This window comes from Macaca thibetana, chromosome 19, assembly GCF_024542745.1.
Source record: "Macaca thibetana thibetana isolate TM-01 chromosome 19, ASM2454274v1, whole genome shotgun sequence".
Classification (NCBI taxonomy): Eukaryota; Metazoa; Chordata; class Mammalia; order Primates; family Cercopithecidae; genus Macaca; species Macaca thibetana.
Window position 1 is genome coordinate 8,144,782 of NC_065596.1, and position 12,689 is coordinate 8,157,470.

A 12,689-nucleotide genomic window follows, 5' to 3' on the forward strand; every position below is an offset into this window, starting at 1 on the left:
TTGTACCTCCCTTCTTAGGTTCATGGTGCACATCTGCATGTGTTTTTTTATTTTTTTAATTTATTTTTATTTTTTATTTTTTGAGCCTCACTCTTGCCCAGGCTGGAGTGCAGTGGTGCGATCATGGCTTACTGCAGCCTCAACCTTCTGGGTTCAAGTGATCCTCTGCCTCAGTCTCCCATGTACCTGAGGCCACAGGCACACACTGCCACACCTGGCTAATTTTTATTATTTTTTGTAGAGATAAGGTCTCGCTATTTTGCCCAGGTTGGTCTCGAACTCCTGTGCCCAAGCAATCCTCCCATCTTGGCCTCCCTAAGTGCTGGGATTACAGGCGTGAGCCGCTGTGCCCAGCCTCATGTCTGCATGTTAAAGTTTCTGAGAATTCCTGTAGAAAAGAAATTTGACTTGACTTAATGCAGTTCCCCTAAATTTACTTTTTTTTTTTTTTTTGAGATGGATTGTCGCTCTGTCGCCCAGGCTGGAGTACCGTGGCCCAATCTTAGCTCACTGCAAGCTCTGCCTCCTGGGTTCATGCCATTCTACTGCCTCAGCCTCCCGAATAGCTGGGACTACAGGCGTCTGCCCCTATGCCCAGCTAATTTTTTTTTTTTTTTTTTTTGTATTTTTAGTAGAGACGGGGTTTCACTGTGTTAGCCAGGATGGTCTCGATCTCCTGACCTCGTGATCCACCCACCTCGGCCTCCCAAAGTGCTGGGATTACAGGCATGAGCCACTGTGCCCAGCCTCCCCTAAACTTGCTTAATCCCCTTTTGTTTGCTATTTATTTATTAATTTTTCTCTTTTCTCAGATCTTGCAGGAATGAAAGGTCCCCTTTTCTCAACACCCTCTTATGATCCTCCACACTCTACAAGAGCTTCTGAGGACAGCAGGCTGAGAAAGGCCGATCCTAGCACTTATCTCTTGGAAGACACTTTTAAAACTGTTAACAATATTTATAGCTTTAAAAGTATCCATGTTCTTAGGCCAGTTAATTAAAAAAAAAAAAAACACAAAACACTCTTGAAGCTAGGTGATGCCTCACAAGTCCACTGAGCCTGTGTGTGGTGGGTCCTGGGTTAGGAGGGGAGGCATCTGACAGCCTAGTTCAACTTCTTTCTTCTGGTGTCAAGGTGGGGTCCATGTCAGGCCGCTGGGGATGGGCAGGGGATGTTCCGTTTAGTGAGGCTGAGGGGATCGTGGTGAACCACAGATACAAGTTTCTGACCAACCGTGTGTATTTCAGACTGCTTTTTAAAAAATTCAACACCTAGCCAGGTGCAGTGGCTCATACCTCTCATCCTAACTACTCAGGAAACTAAGGCAGGAGGACAGGAGTTTGAGATCAGCCTGGGCAATGTAGTGAGATCCCACCTCTAAAAAAATAAATAAAAACTTAGCTGGGCATAGTGGTGCACACCTGTGGTCCCTGCTACTCAGGAGACTGAGGCAGGAGGATCGCTTGAGCCCAGGAGTTTGAGGTTACAGTGAGCTGTGATTGTGCCACTGCACTCTGGGTGACAGAGTGAGACCCCATCTCTAAAACAAACACACACAGATTTGGCACATATTTGGTCCATCATTCATCACCTTAACCATGTTAACTTTGTTGCCTTATACAACCTAACACTTCCTAAATGTTGGGAGCTTATAGGTTTTGGAAAATGCTTGCATCTGAAATTTTACAGATTTTGAGATGCAGTGGAACATAAGTCCATTTTGTTTTATTTTATTTATTTATTTTGAGACGGAATTTTGCTCTTTTTTGCCCAGCCTGGAGTGAAGTGGTGTGATCTTGGCTCACTGCAGCCTCCACTCCCTGAGTTCAAGGGATTCTCCTGCCTCAGCCTCCCAAATAGCTGGGATTTCAGGCACCTGTCACCATGCCTGGCTGATTTTTGTATTCTTAGTAGAGATGAGGTTTCGCCATGTTGGCCAGGCTGGTCTTGAACTCCTGACCTCAGGTGATCCACCTGCCTTGGCCTCCCGAAGTGCTAGGATTACAGACATGAGCCACCACACCCAGCCAGGACAAGTCCATTTTAGTGTATTCATTTAAGCGATGTCCCCAAGGTGAGTCCAGTTCAGCCCAACGCCAGGGGTTTTTGCATGGACAGTCTTCATTGTTGAAGTGGACGTCCTCTTCCCCTGAAGCCTACTGTTAGAGACAGCTCCCCCTACCCTCACTGGCGATGTGCTGTTTACTCCTTCCCTTTCTTTGGACTTGCAGGGTTTCTATGTTGCACTGAGACTGGTGGCCTGTGCACAGAGTGGCCATGAAGTTACCTTGAGCAATCTGAATTTGAGCATGCCGCCACCTAAATTTGTGAGTGTCCGAAGTCCTTCAAGTTCACATTCTTCTAATACCAGATGTGTGTGCGTGTGTATGTGCATGTGTATATTTGCGTGTATATCTCCATGTTTTCTCTAGCCTTCCCCTTTTATTGTGGTGAAATTCACATAATAGAAAATTAATAATTTTAAAGTGAACTCTTCAGTGGCATTTAGTACATTTACAGCGTTGTGCAGTCATTGCCTCTGTCTAGCTCCAGAACATTTTCATCCCCCCACAAGAAGACCCCATCCACATTAAGTAATCACTCCTTGTCTCTCCCTCCCAGTCGCTGGCAACCACTAATTTTATTTCTGTCAATGGATTTGCCTGTTCTGGACATTTCATGTCAATGGAATTCTCTAACATGGTCTTTTGTGTCTGGCCTCTCTCTCTCTCAGCATCGTGTTTTCAGGGCTCATCCATGTTGTAGAATGGATCAGTGTTTCCATATTCCATTTAGTGGATGGACCACATCTTTATCCACTCATCTCTCTGTGGACATGTGGGTTATTTCCACCTTTTTGACTGTTGTGAATAGTGCTGCTGCGAGCATTCATGTACAAGGATTTGTTTGGACAACCGTTTTTAATTCATTTGAGTCAATACATAGGAGTGGAATTGCTGGGTCATGTGATGATTCTGTGTTTAACTTTTTGAAGTCTTCCCTTTTTTGAAAGCACTTTGAAACGTGTATCCTTTTCAGCAAACCCACCCACCTATGATTTAATTCTGTGCCAGCCACAAAGGAATGTTTCTCTCTCTTCTCAGCACGACACCAGCAGCCCTCTGATGGTCACACCGCCCTCTGCAGAGGCCCACTGGGCTGTGAGGGTAAGTGAACGGGAATAGGTCCCTCCTTGGCTCTCCTTCAGATTGAATTGTTCCAGCAGTTGTTCTAGAATTGTTCTGGAATTGTTCTAGTTTGATGTTGTTCAGAACATTTTATAGGATGATTGTGTCAGCTCTTCTGTCTCAGTGTGAATGTCCACAGCACTCGGATGAAACGCCTCTTCTGAACACCTTTTACAAAGGCTATGGCCCTTCACTGGAATTGGGAGTTGCCTATCGGTTCAACTAAGTGTCAGGAATTGGATTATTAAAGGACTGCAGTTTAAATCTTGCATCTTTAGGTTACATTCTGTGGTTTTTGCTGCTTGTGTTGCTTATTCAGAATAGAAGAGGAAACGGTGAGAGCTTGCAAGCACGTGGACCCCCAAATGTGTTCCTTGCTTTCTCGCTTCTTTCCAGCCACTTTGCATGTTACTATTCTTTCCTCCCTGATGTTCTGATTGCTTTGTGAACAGCCTCTCTCAGCACTTGAAGTGTTATTTTTAAAACAGAGGATGTTGTGGCTGGAAAGATATGCTACTGCTTCCAGAAAGACAAAAAAAAATGAGGGCTGTCTTCTAAGTACAGAATTCCTTCTAAAGGAAGTGAGCGTGGTCCCTCCAGATAACGTGAGGCCTCCTCACCTTCCCTTCACTTTCAGACTGTCACATTTCCTCACGTTTGTGTGGCTTAAATCCTGACATGAATAACACTTGCTATCAAGCAAAGGTCCCAAGTACTTGTGTCCCATGTTTACACGGTTGGTTTGTTCCCTTCTTGGAGAGGTCATGGGTTGGGTAGGGGGCATCTGTGCAGGGAGAGGACATGAAGATGTGTCATGTGACCAAGGAGTCATGCAGTCACCTCTGTCATCGAGCACTTTGCCAGTGGCAGTCACTGTGGTGAAGGGTTTCTCCTTTTCATCCAGCGCATTATGTGGACTTTGAAACAGAGCTACTTTGTCATGGGAAACACTGCCAAGAGATCTTATTATTTAAAATGTGATGGCTCTTTTCCATCTTTTCCAGCAGGGGTTATGTCCAGGCCTCATTAGAAGAGCTGGGACTGAGGGGCCTGGGGACCTTGCAGAGAGGAGTCAGGGAGTGCAGGACCAGGCGCTGTAATTGGGGTGGATTATGGTCAAGAAAGATTGTGCATTCCATTCACAGCCACAGTCAGAAAGAACAAGCCCGAAGTGCCAAGTGTTTGTTTCCGTTGTGAACATTCCTGGGCTTCTGAAGGCACTGAGTCAGCAAGTCTGATGGCCGGGAGAGGATCTCAGGCCCCCGAGACAGACCTGCAGCGCTCAGCTTCTTAGCACCAACAGCCGTGAGAGCATGCGGTGTCTGCCGGTGATCTCATCTCTGACTGAGGGCACTGTCTTGGTTTTTCTCTTTTAAAAATTAAAAGGTTTTTATTGTGGCTGAAAGACACATCACATAACATTTACCATCTTAACCATTTCTGAGTGTACAGTTCAGGAATGTTAAATATATTCACGTTGTACAGCCATCACCACCGTCCATCTCCAGAACCTTCTCATCCTCCCAGACTGAAACTCTATACCTGAACCTTCCACTCCCTCAACCCCTGGCACCCATCATTCTGCTTTCTGTCTCCATGGATATGCCTAGGGAGGAGGGGACCTCCTATGAGTGGCATCATGCGGTATTTGTTTTTTGTTATTTTTGAGATGGAGTCTTACTCTGTTGCCCAGGCTGGAGTGCAGTGGTGCGATCTCAGCTCACTGTAATCTCCGCCCCCCGGTTCAGGTGATTCTCCTGCCTCAGCCTCCTGAGTAGCTGGTACTACAGGCACGTGCCACCATGCATAGCTAATTTTTGTATTTTTAGTAGGGGTGGAATTTCACCATGTTGGCCAGGCTGGTCTTGAACTCCTGACCTCAAGTGATCTGCCCACCTTGGCCTTCCAGAGTGCTGGGATTACAAGCGTGAGCCACTGCGCCTGGCCTAGTTTTGTTTTTGTTTTTGTTTTTTATTTTTAGAGATGGGGTCTCACCATGCTGCCCAGGTCAGTCTCAAACTCCTGGGCTCAAGTGATCCCCCTACCTTGGCCTCCCAAAGTGCTAGGATTACAGGCATGAGCCACTGTGCCAGCCTCATACAGTATTTGTATTTTGTGTGTGGCTGGTTTATTTTAATTAGCATGCTGTCCTCAGAGTTTGTCCACATTGTAGCGTGTGTCAGAACTCACTTCCTTTTTGTGGTGGAGGGATGTTCCACTGTCTGGATCTACCTCGCTTTGTGTGTGCATTCATCTGTCGATGGACACGTGTTGAGGGTGTTTTCTTAGTGCTCCCAATAGCTCCAGTGTGTGGCCAAGCAGGTTGCGAGAGGCCTGCTCTCCCTGAGTCCCACTCGTTGTGGACCTCCTTTCCTTTGGAGAACGGAACAGACTGGAAGCCGCTGCCTCACTCGTGGCCTCTTTTACGGGCTGCCTGCACTGTGTCTTTCAGAACAGCAGGAACTGCGACTCCGCATCGTAATGCCGCACCTTCCCTTTGTTCATGAAGAGCTATTCCTATTTATGTATTAATTTATTTACCATTAGAAATGGAGGGCTTCGGCCGGGCGCGGTGGCTCAAACCTGTAATCCCAGCACTTTGGGAGGCCGAGACGGGCGGATCACGAGGTCAGGAGATCGAGACCATCCTGGCTGACACGGTGAAACCCCGTCTCTACTAAAAAATACAAAAAAAACTAGCCGGGCGAGGTGGCGGGCGCCTGTAGTCCCAGCTACTCGGGAGGCTGAGGCAGGAGAATGGCGTGAACCCGGGAGGCGGAGCTTGCAGTGAGCCAAGATCACGCCACTGCACTCCAGCCTGGGCGGCAGAGCGAGACTCTGTCTCAAAAAAAAAAAAAAAAAAAAAGAAATGGAGGGCTTCCTGTATATGGCCGGGCTTGGTGGCTTACACCTGTAATCCCAGCACTTTGGGAGGCCGAGGCAAGCGGATCACTTGAGGCCAGGAGTTCAAGACCAACCCGGCTATCATGGTGAAACCCCATCTCTACAAAAAATACAAAAATTAGCTGGGTGTGGTGGTGCATGCCTGTGATCCCAGCTACTCGGGAGGCTGAGGCATGAGAATTGCTTGAACCTAGGAGTCGGAGGTTGCAGTGAGCTGAGACTGCGCCACTACACTCCAGCCTGGGCAGCAGAGCGAGAGTTTTGTCTCAAAAAAAAAAAAAAAGAAAAAGTAAAAAGAAAAGAAACAAAAAAACCAGAGGGCTTCCTGTACTTATTTAAAGTTGATTTTGATAATTATTTGCTCAAGCAATAACATCTGCTCACACTTTTGTCTTTTTGGTACAAGTGGGCTCCTTGGAGGAAGGTGAGACTGATCTGTGTTTCCCTGCAAAGACACTGCCCCAACATGGGAGACTCCTGCCCCACTCAGGCAGCAACTAGGACGAAGGGCAAGACCCAGGGCCAGGGCTTCCCTCCTGAGGACCTTGGCTTCCAGATCTGAGGTTGCCATAATGCTATTTCCTTCAGGGCATATGTTCACTTTGGAAGGGGCCAAGACAGTTCTAAGATCATTTTGTGCTTTTAGCCAAAGGTGATGATGGGTCCATGGCCATTTTCACTCGGCTTTCGGTCAGAGCTCGGTCTGGACACTCACACAGGTGTGCTCTCCTACTTACTCGGGCTATTTCTTTCCAACTAGGTGGAAGAAAAGGCCAAATTTGATGGGATTTTTGAAAGCCTCTTGCCCATCAATGGTTTGCTCTCTGGAGACAAAGTCAAGCCAGTCCTCATGAACTCAAAGCTGCCTCTTGATGTCCTGGGCCGGGTAAGTGGGCCACGGGCTTGGTTCTTCCGCACTCGGTGTCCCTGCTGTGTGTGGGCGCCACTGTTCTCTTTCCCCACGGTGCTTACGAGGCTCTCGCTCTGTTTTCTCCCTGTGCCGTCAGGGGCTTCATCAGCGCTTCTGTGGGTCCAGCCCCGGCTGGCTCAGGGCTTCCTAGGGCGTGGCTTACAGTGTTCACCCAGCCCCTGGGGAGGGTGCTAGAATCCTTACACTTCACAGATGAGGAGGTGGACTCAGAAGTGAAATTGCTGCCTGGGGCTTCGGGACCAGTAGAGCTTAATCTTAAGCTCCCCAGCCTGGGCTTTCCCCCTTTCCGTTGTGCTGAATGTGGGAGTGTGTGTGTGTGTGTGTATCTTTTTATTTATTTATTTATTTATGAGACGGAGTCTTGCTCTGTCGCCTAGGCTGGAGTACAGTGGCGCCATCTCGGCTCACTGCAACCTCTGCCACCCCGCTTCAATCTTTTCTCATGCCTCAGCCTCCCGAGTAGCTGGGATTACAGGTGCATGCCACCACGCCCTGCTAATTTTTGTTTTTATAGTAGAGATGGGGTTTTACTGTGTTGGCCAGACTGGTCTTGAACTCCTGATCTCGTGATTCACCTGCCTCGGCCTCCCAAAGTGCTGGGATTACAGGCATGAGCCACCACACCCCGCCTTTTTTATTTCTTTTTTGAGTTTTTAGAGATGGGGTCTCACTATGTTGCCCAGGCTGGTCTCCAACTGCCAGGCTGAAGCCATCCTCCACCTCAGCCTCCCTAGTAGCTGGGACTGCAAGTGCATACCACCATGCCTGGCTCTTTTCTACTGTTAATTACTCTTTTCTTCTTGTAAAGCTCAAGGTAAAAGTATTTTCAACTCTGCTGCAAATTTAGGAAAAAATGTATGCATTTTCTTTAAAAAAAAAAAGTCTTGGCTTGGTGCAGTAGCTCATGCCTGTAATCCCAGCACTTTGGGAGGCCGAGGTGGGTGGATAACTTGAGGTCAGGAGTTTGAGAACAGCCTGGCCAACATGGTGAAACCCTGTCTCTACTAAAAAAAATACAAAAATGGCCGGGCGCGGTGGCTCACGCCTGTAATCCCAGCACTTTGGGAGGCCGAGGCGGGTGGATCACGAGGTCAGGAGATCGAGACCATCTTGGCTAACACGGTGAAACCCCGTCTCTACTAAAAATACAAGAAAAAAATTAGCCGGGCGTGGTGGCGGGCACCTGTAGTCCCAGCTGGTCGGGAGACTGAGGCAGGAGAATGGCTTGAACCCGGGAGGTGGAGCTTGCAGTGAGCCGAGATCACACCACTGCACTCCAGTCTGGGAGACACAGCAAGACTCTGTCTCAAAAAAAAAAAAAAAAATTAGCCAGGTATGGTGGTGTTTGCCTGTAATCCCATATACTCAGGAGGCTGAGGCAGGAGAATCACTTGAACCCGGTAGGTGGAGATTGCAGTGAGCTGAGATCGCACCACTGCACTCCAGCCACAGTGACAGAGCGAGACTCTGTCTCAAAAAAAAAAAAAAAAAAACCCTCAATTTAGGCTGGTGTGGTGGCTCATGCCTGTAATCCCAGCACTTTGGGAGGCTGAGGCAGGCAGATTACTTGAGTCCAGGAGTTTGAGGCCAGCTTGGGCAACATGGTGAAACCCCATCCATACTGAAAAAATCAAATAAAAAAATTAGCCAGTTGTGGTGGTGTGCGACTGTAGTCCCAGCTACTCTAGAGGCTGAGGTGGGAGGATCATACCTGAGCCTGGGAAGTCGAGGCTGCAATGAGCTGAGATTGTGCCATGGCACTCCAGCCAGGGCAACAGGAGTGAGACTCTGTTTTAAAAATAAATAAATAAATAATTTTTTTTGGTTTTGTTTTTTTGTGAGACAGTCTTGCTCTGTCACCCAGTCCGGAGTGCAGTGGCATGATCTTGGCTCACTGCAACCTCTGTCTCCCAGGTTCAAGCGATTCTGCTGCCTCAGCCTCCGAGTAGCTGGGACTACAGGCGTGAGCCACCATGCCCGGCTAATTTTTGTATTTGTATTTGTGTTTATTTATTTATTTTACTGAGATAGAGTCTCGCTCTGTCGCCTAGGCTGGAGTACAGTGGCACGATATCTGCTCACTGCAAGCTCCGCCTCCCAGGTTCACACCATTCTCCTGCCTCAGTCTCCCGAGTAGCTGGGACTACAGGTGCCCACCACCACACCCGGCTAATGTTTCATATTTTTAGTAGAGATGGGGTTTCACTGTGTCAGCCAGGATGGTCTTGATCTCCTGACCTCGTGATCCGCCCGCCTTGGCCTCCCAAAGTGCTGAGATTACAGGTGTGAGCCACCAAGCCCAGCCAATTTTTGTATTTTTAATAGCGATGGGGTTTCACCATGTTGGCCAGGCTGGTCTTGAACTCCTGACCTCAGGTGATCCACCTGCCTCGGCCTCCCAAAGTGCTAGGATGACAAGCGTGAGCCACCGCACCTGGCCAAATTAATTAATTTTAAAAGCCTCAATTTGTTTCTATTAACTAAAAGTACAGTTGTCCCTTGGGATACTTAGGGGGATTGGTTCCAGGGCCCCATCATACACCAAAATGTACACATACCGAAGTCCTGCAGTCAGCCCTGCAGATACAAAAGTTGGCCCTCTATATATTCAGGTTTCACATCCCACGACTACTGTATTTTGTATCCACATTTGATTAGAAAAATACGAACATACACTGAGCTTGCACAGTTCAACAAACCATGTTGTTCAAGAGTCGACCGTGGTTTGCTTTATTCTATGTTTTATTATTTTTATTTTTGATGATACATAATTATAATGTGAGGTCCACGTGATGGTTTGATACATGCACACAATGTTTAATGATCCCAGCAGGGTAATTAGCATATCCATTACCTCAAACATTGATCCTTTCCTTGTACTGGGAACATTCAAATCTTCTCTTCTAGAGACTTTGAAAGATACGATAAATTATTGTTAGCTATAGTTCCCCTATTGTGCTATTGAACATTAGAATTTATTCCTTCTGGCCGGGCATGGTGGTTCACACATATAATCCCAGCACTTTGGGAGGCCGAGGTGGGCGGATCATGAGATCAAGAGATCAAGACCATCCTGGCCAACATGGTGAAACCCCGTCTCTACTAAAAATATAAAAATTAGCTGGGCATGATGGCATGCTCCTGTAGTCCCAGCTACTTGGGAAGCTGAGACAGGAGAATCGCTTGAACCTGGGAGGCAGAGGTTGCAGTGAGCTGAGATCGCACCACTGCACTCCAGCCTAGGTGACAGAGTGACTCTGTGTCTTTAGAAAAAATAAAATAAAAGAACTTACACCTTCTATCTAACCATAAATATGTTTTATTTTATTTATTTATTTAATTTTTTTTTTTTTTCCTCGAGATGAAGTCTCGCTGTTGCCCAGGCTGGAGTGCACTGGCGCCATCTTGGCTCACTGCAACCTCTGCCTCCCTGGTTCAAGTGATTCTCCTGTCTTAGCCTCCTGAGTAGCTGGGACCATGGGTGCACACCATAACGCCCAGCTAATTTTTATATTTTTAGTAGAGATTGGGTTTCACCATGTTGGCCAGGCTGGTCTCGAACTCCTGGTCTCAGGTGATCCGCCTGCCTTGGACTCCCGAAGTGCTGGGATGGATGACAGACGTGAGCCACTGTGCCTAGCCATGCATGCATCTTTGTATCCATGCATCTATGCACCCATGTCCCTCTGCATCCGTATGATCCATTCATCTGTGTGTGCACATGCCCATGCAATGTATTTATCCACACATCTGTGCATGCATCTTTGTGCCCATACGTCTATGCTGACATGTCCCTGTGTGTCCATATTTATGCATTCATCCGTGCACACTTGCATCCGTGCCATCATCCATCTGTGCATCCAGGCACCCACACATCATGCATCTGGTCAGTCATTCAGTAAGCATTTTTCAGAGCCTGCAGTGGACTATGCCTTGTGCTGGGCAGTGGGAAGGTGGGGATGATTAGGTACCATCAAAGAAGTCAAATAAGTAATAGCCAAGATGCGTTTACTTATTTACTGAGGGCTTAGTGTGTGCAGGCCGGGCCCTAGTGCTCTGCATGAAGACACACATCCAGCACTTGCAGCCATGCTGTTAAGGACTGTGTCTCACACCCCTCCACCCCCTGTTTTTCAGATGGGGAAGCAGATGTTCAGGGTGGTTGGGAAGTCACCCTGGTTGCACAGTTGTGGAAGGGTGGATAAGGGATGAGGTCCTATTGCAGGCAGGGCGGGGCAGGATCCAGTGTGCATTCTGGAGCAGCTGTCCCCAGAGCCTGCCCTCTTCACCTGCCCTGTCCATTAGACACCCCTGACAGCATCCCTGATAATCACAGTTTGGCCCAGTGAGGACAGTGGTAGAGGGGAGGGCCCCTGACCCGCTTGAGCACGGGGAGCAGGGCAGCCAGGGCGGACTTTCTAGAAGAGGTGCCGCTGGTCACATCCTCCAGGGTGAGGGGGACTCTGGCGGAAGTCTGGGCATGTGGGCATGTGGGCAGCTTGAGTGACGGCACAGAGGCCGCAGGTAGCCTGGCATGCCAGTTAGGGCCAGGGCTCCCCCTGGGCGCTTCTGCCCCCCCAGGGCCCCCAGGGGACATTGGGCAGTGCCTGGGGACATTTTTGGTTGTCACACCTGGGTCGGGTGCTGCTGGCATCTGGTGGGTCAAGGCCAGGAACGCTGCCCAATGCCCTGCAGTGCACGTCATGGCCCACACCCCAGAGAGTGATCCGGCCCTAACAGGCAGTAGTGCCGAGGTGGGAAAGGCCTGGGCTGAGGGAGGACTGTGGAGCCAGAAAGGCCTGTTGGAGTCCTGGATCCCTGGCAAAGTAGGTGGAGTCTGTGGAGGCTGGGCTGGGGTGCAGGGACCTGCTACCATCAGGGGCTCAGCAGCAGCGAGGTGACAGGGCCCCATCTGCCAGGCTGAGGAGCAGGGTGAGGCAGGGTCAGGTGTGTGTTCTGGAACAGTCCCTATGGTAGCCATAGGGACAAGACTGGGATAGGGAGGCCAGCTGGAGGCTCTTGGCTGTGCGAGCTGGGGAGTCATGAGCCTCGGGCACAGCAGCAGAGGTGGAGAGGAGGACCCAGACGTGAGAAACCTGCATGGACTGAAGCCCTGGTGATTGGCTAGGGAGGGGTGATGGTGACACATGAAGCATCATGGATAGAGCAGTGGGCATCTTCTTAGATCCAGGGACTGCCATCCTGCCCAGCATTGGCCTGCCAGGCAGGTGTGCCCATCCAGGAAGGCTGGCATGGGTTAGGAAGCTGGCAGCGTAATGGTGCTTGAGATCTGCACGTGTCTTAGGCACAGTCCGGAACCCACGCCTGCCTGCCTGCCTCCTCTTCAGCGCACTGAGTGGACCTGACACCTGTCTCACCATCCACTGCTGGGGAGAGGAGACAAGACCCACAGACATGCTCAGACAGGAGCTCACAGCCCTGCCCAGCTGAGAATGCAAGGGAGGGGTGGGGTTTGCAGGAGTGAGCGTAGGGAGTGTGGGTGTTTAGGGCAACACTGTACTCAATCAAAGCTGTCTTTTCTAAGATGTCTCTGTAAGATGATAAAGAGGAAACTCAGGCTAAGTTTAAAATGTAGCCTTGGCCATGATTATAATCATGATGATTGTCAGACCGTGCATCTGGTAGTTGACAGTACTTTACAGGTG

At 49.0% G+C, this 12,689-nt stretch overlaps 1 protein-coding gene across 7 annotated transcripts in view; it reads left to right on the top strand.

Moving 5' to 3' along the window:
• Positions 1-12,689, top strand: part of EPS15L1 (epidermal growth factor receptor pathway substrate 15 like 1) — a 120,635-nt gene that overhangs the window by 32,522 nt on the left and 75,424 nt on the right. For 6 of the 7 annotated variants that reach the window (XM_050769495.1, XM_050769496.1, XM_050769500.1 and 3 more), the window contains 3 exons: positions 2,232-2,327; positions 3,105-3,167; positions 6,853-6,978. In XM_050769495.1, coding sequence (XP_050625452.1) covers positions 2,232-2,327; positions 3,105-3,167; positions 6,853-6,978 — 285 coding nt within the window. The remainder of the gene's footprint in view (positions 1-2,231; positions 2,328-3,104; positions 3,168-6,852; positions 6,979-12,689) is intronic. The other variant, XM_050769497.1, reaches the window with a different exon arrangement.